The sequence below is a fragment of the Gadus morhua genome, chromosome 21 (genome assembly GCF_902167405.1).
Source record: "Gadus morhua chromosome 21, gadMor3.0, whole genome shotgun sequence".
NCBI lineage: Eukaryota > Metazoa > Chordata > Actinopteri > Gadiformes > Gadidae > Gadus > Gadus morhua.
This window is the reverse complement of record NC_044068.1, coordinates 3014556-3023351: the sequence shown is the minus strand read 5'-3', so window position 1 is coordinate 3023351 and position 8796 is coordinate 3014556. Positions and strand designations below refer to the sequence as shown.

General features: G+C 52.4%; 1 protein-coding gene across 1 annotated transcript in view; it reads left to right on the top strand.

Moving 5' to 3' along the window:
• LOC115534488 (ephrin type-A receptor 7) overlaps positions 1-6813 on the top strand; it is a gene marked incomplete at its 5' end in the record, with an annotated part of 8921 nt that extends 2108 nt beyond the window's left edge. The window contains 3 exon segments of the mRNA XM_030345497.1: positions 979-1172; positions 1641-1796; positions 2397-6813. Coding sequence (XP_030201357.1) covers positions 979-1172; positions 1641-1796; positions 2397-2511 — 465 coding nt within the window.
• Positions 6814-8796: the final 1983 nt, after the last annotated feature.

Genomic DNA, 8796 nt, shown 5'->3' with positions numbered 1-8796 from the left:
AATCTTTGATCATCACCTAAGGCGACATTAAGCTCGCTTACCGCGATAACCATGCTAACCTCGCTAACCACGCTAACCAATAAAACCACACTAACCTCGCCAACCTCGCTGAACACGCTAACCAAGCTAACCTTGCTAACCACGCTAACCATGCAAACCACACCAACCTCGCTGAACACGCTAACCAAGCTAACCTTGCTAAGCACGCTAACCTGGCTAACCGCGCCGCCGGGTCTACAGTGCGGCCCCAATGCGAGGCGCCGGGACCACAGACTTGACACACGTCAATGTCAGGGGATTGTTTGTGTTTTCCGGGCGGTTCTTTTCTTTATTTATTTCTGCTTTTTGTTATCTGTCAGCCGTTGTCAGACGCTCCCCCACAGGAAGCAGGAGGAACAATATTTGCATTTTCCTCCCAGCTCCTCTGCTTCCAGCAGCTCCCGTTTGAACACTGCTGACAGCAGATGAATATATTTAGAAATATAGAAATATACGCCTCCTGACACCCCAGAATCAGGACACGGAGAGCGCGTGGGGGGGGGCTGGAGCCCAGGGGCCCTCCGCACCTTGTGAGGGCCCCGGATCGACTCTCAATGAGCTAGCCGCTAAGCGTCCCGCATGCTAACATAAGAGGGAGCCTGGAGCCCAGCGGCTTCCTGCCGTTCGGCCGCTCTTTATTTATTTATTCATAACTAGAAACCCGAGTCCCACCTAAACCGTCTCTGAGCCGAGGTAACACTACGATTCAAGTGTTGGGAAATGCCTTATTTTTTCTGGGACACTTCACAACAATATTCAATTCCTACATCTTCCCCAATGCCGTGTAAAGAACTTAAGAAGTTATTCTATTTGGGTATTTCAACCCTGAAGGCAATTGGCTGACGGGTTTCATGTGTCATGTGACCCTGAAGGCGATTGGCTGACGTGTGTCATGTAGCCCTGAAGGTGATTTTCTGACGTGTGTCATGTGCCCCCCAGGTGATCAAGGCCATCGAGGAGGGCTACCGGCTGCCCGCCCCCATGGACTGCCCCCCCGGGCTGCACCAGCTCATGCTGGACTGCTGGCAGAAGGAGCGTGCCGAGCGGCCCAAGTTTGAGCAGATCGTGGGGCTCCTGGACAAGATGATCCGGAACCCCAACACCCTGAAGACCCCCGCCGGGACCTGCACCAGGTACGCGACTCCCCTGGTACCTGGCCTGGACCTACCCTTTAAGCAGAGCTGATCTCCTGCTGAGGTCCGCAGTGAGGAGGAACGATGGCGGGGACTCCAACACGCTCTACCAGAGTCCAGGGCGGGCCTTTTCAAAACCAATCGGCATCATGAGTCTCCCCCAACTCTGCCACGCCAGAATCCGTCAAACAGCTTTCCTGTGCATTCTGGGAAAGACATCCGTTCCTCTTGAGAGCGAGCGCGACACCTCACCCTGACTGCTCCTGTATGTCACTTTAGATTAAAGCGTCGGCCAAATCCCCTAAATGTCAAATGTACAAATGTTGTTTTCGCTGATATCACGTAGTGTAGAGCCTCGGGTCGGACGCCAACCTCGGCCGCTACGAGGCGTCTCCGTGGTTACCGCCCCGCTGGGCTAACACAGTGACCCCCCCCCACCCCGTTAAGACGTCTCCTCTCCGCCCTCAGACCCATCAGCCCCCTGCTGGACCAGAACCCGCCCGACTTCAGCGCCTTCTGCTCGGTGTCCGAGTGGCTGGAGGCCATCAAGATGGAGCGTTACCGCGACAACTTCACCGCCGCCGGGTACAACTCCCTGCAGTCGGTGGCCCGCATGTCCATCGAGTACGTACCGCTCTGCAGACCACCGGCACACACTCACCCTATACAGGACCTGAGACAAGGCACTCAGCCTCAGTTATCCTTCGTGAGGTTTAAAAAGAGCTAAATTCTATCGTTCGTCACCAATCCCTCAACCCAGAACTGTTCTGGGTTGAGGGATTCAGGAATATTTTTAGCTTCTTTCTTTAAAATGAAATGCCCCAATGATCTTGGTCCTGGTTTTGGTCCTGGGCTGGTCGGTCCAGGTCCGGTCCATGTCCGGTCCAGGTCCGGTTCAAGTCCGGTCCAGGTCCGGTCCAGGTCCGGTCCAGGTCCGGTCTAGGCCCGGTCCAGGTCCGGTCCAGGTCCAGTCCGGTCCAGGTCCAGTCCGGTCCAGGTCCGGTCCAGGTCCAGTCCAGGTCTAGTCCGGTCCAGGTCCGGTCCAGGTCTGGTCCAGGTCCGGTCTAAGTCCGGTCCAGGTCCGGCCCAGGTCCGTTCCGGTCCAGGTCCGGTCCAGGTCTGGTCCAGGTCCGGTCCGGTCCAGGTCCGGTCCAGGTCCAGTCCGGTCCAGGTCCGGTCCAGGGCCTTCCACTGACTAACGGGAGCTTCTTGTCGGTCCTGCAGGGACGTCATGAGCCTGGGCATCTCGCTGGTGGGGCACCAGAAGAAGGTGATGAGCAGCATCCAGACCATGAGGGCCCAGGTGCTGCACCTCCACGGGACAGGAGTCCAGGTGTGACCGGCCTCGTCTGGACCAGCTCAGCCAGGGAGCCCCTCTGGGGGGCCCACGGGACAATCAGGAGGCCTCCCCAGGACCACCGCCCCGGATGCTTCCATTCCTTTGTTTCCTCGGGGGGGGTGGGGGGGTATGTTGGACCCTCCGTCTTCTGGGAGAGGCCACTAAGGAGAGGATAAGGACTTGGATTATTGGGGCGGGGTCTGGGTGTTGAAGATGTCTACCACATATCAAAGGAACGATGGACCTTCCACCCCCAGGTTCCTCTACCTTCATGGACCATTCAGCACACCATGAATATGGATTTTCTTTTAACAAACAGAATTATTGTTCCCTTGTGGTGGCTTTTCAGTATTTTTTTCCCTTTTTTTATTTTTAATTTGATTGAGTCCTCCGCCAGACACTTTTCAGCTTAACGATAGCTTATTTTATAGTTTTTCTTTGGACTTGACAACAGGGTAAACCATCTAATCAAAAAGCAGAGCGTGAACAAAGACTGAGCCTTTTGGTTGGACTCTAAACCGGTACTTCTCCCAGTTTGTGTTGAGACTTACTGGGGACATTTTGAATGTTTCAGTTACGTTATTTTCTCCCCATACGGCTGTGTCCACTTCAACACATTCTCCTGGACTCCTGGTCCCTTCTGGGGACGACTGGACGTCCCACAGACCTTCTGATGGATGGAGTTTTTGGAGGTCTTCCGAGGTCTCCAGATCTTGGAGGTCTTCAGAGTTCTCCAGTTCTTGGAGGTCTTATGAGGAGTAGAGGTCTCAGAGGTCTTCTGAGGACTTCAGGTCTCGGAGCTCTTCCGAGGACTGGAGGTCTCGGAGGTCTTCCGAGGACTGGAGTTCTCGGAGGTCTTCTGAGGACTGGAGGTATTGGAGGTCTTCTGAGGACTAGGGATCTCGGAGCTCTTCTGAGGCCGGTGGGGAGGTCACTGTCCACTTTACTTTTTCACACACATTTCTCACACTTTAAGACGGACGTGGGAGCTTTCAAAAAGCACAGAATGCCGCTTTGGAAGATGACGACCACCACTGAGACACTGAAGACAAAAAAGGATTTGTGGAAGGACCGCAAACTTGGGTATCAGTGTAGCAATATTTTATTTGTCTGTAGTCTTCACAGCAGGAAGTGCTTGACAGGAAGTGCTTGAATTTTCTGTCAGGTGTCCTCAAACGTTTCTTTTAGTTTTATTAGAGGATATTTTAGCACCATTTGAAGATTGTATTGTAACTCTAGCCACCGTTGATTATTCTGCCATTGTTTTGCCTAAAATACTATGTTGCACACAATGTTTAATATATGAACTGTTGAGCTGCATATGTACCTAGGGGTGAATCTATGGAAAGTGTAAATTTTACAAGTACTGCCTTAAAATGTGCTAGGTTATGCCGCTGTTTTAGGCACTTGGATGGCAATGCTTTACGCGGTTTCCATTAGATATCGGTCTACTCTCAGCAGGCGACCAATCAGCTCCTAACGCTCTTCTTGGTTACCTTCTTATCAGGAAATGGAGGCGATTCAAATCAAGTGCATAAAATAGGTCTGATGGGCAAGTTCGGCTCGTCTGCAGGACGGGTCGGCGAAACAGAGCAATAATTAGCAGGTCGAAGTTGTCCTCACCTGGGAATCAAAGGTGCTAGCTGTGTTAGCCTCACAGTGTGCGGACGCTTTGGGAATATCTTGTCCTCCTGAGAGGGAGCGAGAACTCTCCGACCTGAAGCGACTGGACTCGCACCTCGCGGTCATAAAGACGGGTTCTCTCTGCGAGACGCCACCGGGCGCTTAGCGCTCGATGAAGACGAGAGAGGAAGAGGGGACGGATGAGAAGGGAAGATGGTTGTTTGTGTTGCCGCGTTGACGAGGGCCTGTTCCCAAAACAGTAGAAGGGTGCCAATGTCACTTCCTGGTGATGATGTCACTCCGATGATGTCAAAGTCCCTCCATTTCAATCCAGACGAGCGCTTTGGGGAAAGCTTGCGTTACCAGATGACAAACCCCCTGTGTGTAGCACCCCAAACGACCTCTGAAAAGGGGGGCCTCTCGTTAGTGTAGTGTGAGTCTGAATGATTCCTCCTCACTCACAGGGTTATCTCCCCTCACCCCCCCCGCCCCCCTGAGGTCCACCTAACCAGAACGCCTGATACGGGTTTAGGAGGAGGAGCCAAAACAACGCTGGAGTCAGCCGTAAACCAGACCGATCGGGTCCCTTCTGGACTCTACCCCGAGAACCAGAGGGGCGGATCCTTACAGCACAGAGATGTACTGTGAAATCAATCCCCCCCCCCGTCCCCCGCCCCCGCCCCCCCGTAGCGGCGTGATTGATCACACATCCTGGCGTCTCCTCCACCGCCCGCCCGCCGAGAGCCAATCAGGCATCAGGTGGCGTCCTCTCTGGCGTGGAGCTGAGCCGCGTCGGGGGCGGCTGTTCAATGGAAACACTTTCCCTCATATTGGAGAAGGAGCCAACTGCTGCTGCCTGCGAGATAAATGCATCATCTATCCCCACAATCCCCCCCCCCCCGCCCCCCCTCCCTTCCCCTGCTTCCCTTTTTAATCTCTCGTTTATGGCGGAGATGAAACGCTCCTCGCGGGCGCGTCGCCGTGACAACCGGCCCCTCCCCCTCTCTCCGTCTGTTCCTCTCTGTGGTCCTGGAACGGGGGGCTCGTACCCACCGGAGAGGGCCCTGGGTCTCACAAACACACACACACAGACCGCCACACACGCACACACTCGTGCTCACCCACACACACGCACACACTCTCGTGCTCACACGCACACACACACTCACACTCTCGTGCACACACACACACACACACACACAAACTCACACTCGTGCTCACACACACACACACCAGGCCTTTCTCGGGCGTTTCAGCTGGCCCGGCGTCAGCTTTGAATTGTAGAGCGTTCTAAAGTCCTTCAGTCAGCACAAAACTCCTCGACATCAAAAGCAGCAGTCAATCCCCTCTTCTCACTCCCCCACCTCCTCCTCCTCCTCCTCCTCCTCCTCCTGCACCACCTCCACCTCCTCCACCACCACCTGCGACAATCCTTCCACCCTTCACCCCCACCCCCCCCCCTTGCCTGCTCTGATCTGAAATTGAGGGGCTACAGTAGTCCTGGAGCCCTGGGGCTAGAACTTTCTCTCTATATATATCTGTCTCTCTGTCTTTCTCACACTTTTATCTCTCTGTCACCCTCCCTCCTTCTCTCTCTCTCTCTCTCCCCTCTCTCCCTGTGTCTCTCTCTCCCCTCTCTCTCTGTGTCTCTCTCTCCCCTCTCTCCCTGTGTCTCTCTCTCCCCTCTCTCTCTGTGTCTCTCTCTCCCCTCTCTCTCTCCCCTCTCTCCCTGTGTCTCTCTCTCCCCTCTCTCCCTCTCTCCCCTCTCCCTCTCTCGCGGTGGTCCTCTTGTCGAAGCAGCACTTTGAGCCAAATTGAGATTACGTCCGGGGATGCGATCGATCCTCGGGTAGAACCCGAGGTGACCTTCACCAACAGTCACCTTCTACCCGTCCTCCTGGTTTACCCGCCTCGTCCCTTCTGAACCGGGGAGGGGGAGGGGAGGGGAAATGAAAAACAACGTGAACTCGACTAAAAGCGCAAAAGCACGACTTCTGTCGAGGGTCGTTCTGTGTTTTACGGTCAACGGATACGAGGAAGGTGTGGAATGTTCTGGGTTGAGGGATTCAGGAACACCAGAACGTTCCAGAACGTTCTTTTTTTTAAGAAACCCTGTGGTTCAGTGGAGGGACATCGTGAAAGCTGATTGGTTGGTTTTGGCGGGTAATTCCAAAGAGTTCAGCACTGCTGATTGTGTCGGGAAATGAGGGGCGGGCGAGAGACTTTGTATGTGTTCTAATTGTAAAACTTGTACATTTTATTTATATTGTTTTTTTTACACATATTACTCAGTAGTGAGCTCTGAATACGTTGAAAATGCACTATATTTTTCTATCTCACACGCAGATGATAAATGTCACCCACACTATTTCAGTTGTACATCATTTGTTTTCATTTAGGACCAAAGACAGCCGATAGGAATTCCATCTTGAATTGTTTTTTTTCCCGCCTTTTAGTTTATTGTACAGTAATACAAAATGTTGATTTATTATTTATTTTTCTGTGTTTAAAAAGTATTGAGAATATTCACTGGTCAGAAATATTTTCCCCAACCACAAACTGTAAAAAACATTTAATTAGACGATTTCTTGTTACATAGACAATTCTTTTTGCTTTGTAACCTTTGTAATAGACTGTACATATATTTTTGGAAATATAATACAATCTCTACAGAACTTGTTTCGTGAACGTATTTTTATAGTCTGAGTTCATCGCAATTGATATCATGTATCCGTTTCTCTGTGCGTGTGTGTTTATTTCTGTGTGCGTGTGTGTGGGCGTGTGTGTTTTTTTGTGCTTGTCTGCTTGTGTGTGTGTGTGTGTGTGTGTGTGTGTGTGTGTGTGTGTGTGTGTGTGTGTGTGTGTGTTTGTGTGTGTGTTTGTGTTTTTTGCTTGTCTGAGCTTGCATGTTTATTTGTGTGTGTGTGTGTGTGTGTGTGTGTGTGTGTGTGTGTGTGTGTGTGTGTGTGTGTGTGTGTGTGTGTGTGTGTGTGTGTGTGTGTTTTCCTGAAAACAAGCTCTTCCTGTTTCTGAGTCCTCCGGCGCCGCCTGTAGCAGCAGACTGGGGTCACGTGGTTCCATCTCACACGTTGTGGGTATTTATTTTACTAAAAGAGCGCGAGTCTCCTGCACAACTCAACAGCTGCGACCAGAACAGCTTCGGATTCCGTGCAAAACATGTTTTTTTTCTCCGCGTTCGAGTGTGTGTCGGTGTTAGTTGGTTTGTGTTTGCGTGAGTGAGTGGGAGAATTTGTGTGTGTGCTAGTGTGTATGCAATCGAGTGTGTACATTGTGTGAGCGTGGGTGCTTTAGTGAATATACGTCTATACTTTATTATGTGAGTGAGTGTGTGTGTGTGCATTTGAGGTTGCATTATTTTGTTTGTGTGTGTACGTGTGCGTTTGAGTGTACATAATGGTCTGTGTTTTCGCTGCGTAGTGTGTGTGGGAGCGTGGCATGTATGCTAATTCCGCGGAGCAGCGCAATCCGTTCTCAGACAAGCGCGTCCCCGCGGAGCGGCGGCGGTGTTGGCTTACCCGCGCTAATTGTTTTTTTTAATGAAGACTCAGCGTCGAACACACAAACACACACACACACACACACACACACACACACACACACACACACACACACACACACACACACGCACACACACACACACCTTATGGTTTCACTGGCTGTCATTTTCGCTTCCAAACAACACAAGCCTCTCTCCGCCTCCTCCTTGTGCAGATCTCTTCTCGTTGTTATTTATCTCCTCTGTCCGGGCGGTCGGACCTCGCGCAGCGGTCGTGCGGACGACAGTGAGATCATCGGTGTTTGTTGAATCGGCAGTAATCCAGAGGATGGTCCAACACACAGCTTCTACTGTCAGCGGTCAAACATGTGGATGAAGACGGACGAAGAGGAAGATGAAAGCGCAGCCGACGAACACGGGCCGATAAACCAAGGCACACGCTTGCAATCTCCCCCCCCCCCCCACACACACACACACACACACACACACACACACACACACACAGGCAGACACAAAGCTCCTAATGTACCTCTTAAAGCACTATTTAGGGGGGGGATCGAGAGCCGCTGGTCACTGAGTCCTTATGAGATAAGGATGAATCACATTATAAAATCATTTTGCTTGATGCTTGTGTCCGAGAGAGGGGCCCCTGTGGGTCCATAGCCCTGAGGCTCCTATAGGGGCCCCTGTGGGTCCATAGCCCTGAGGCTCCTATAGGGGCCCCTGTGGGTCCATAGCCCTGAGGCTCCTATAGGGGCCCCTGTGGGTCCATAGCCCTGAGGCTCCTATAGGGGCCCCTGTAGGTCCGGAGGCCCCTAGAGGGCCCCTGTGTCTCCAGAGGGCTGAGGCCCCTAGCAGCCTCATGGCTCCACCCGTTATACTCCACACACTAACCAGACGCGCTGACATCGTCGGCCGCTTAATCTTGTCTCGGATTTGTCGTTAGCGAGTAAACAAGATGGCGGGGAAACGAGCGCGTCGTCGGAGCGGCGGAGGAAGATGGACGAGCTCCTCGTTCAGGAGACAGAACGCCAGCCGTCTGAACACCAGGAGTGATGAACGCTGTAACGTCGCGCCGGGGAAAAGGTCGGACACACAGAACATTTGTTTAATTCTTTCTCTTCACAGCCCCTATCATCCATAAT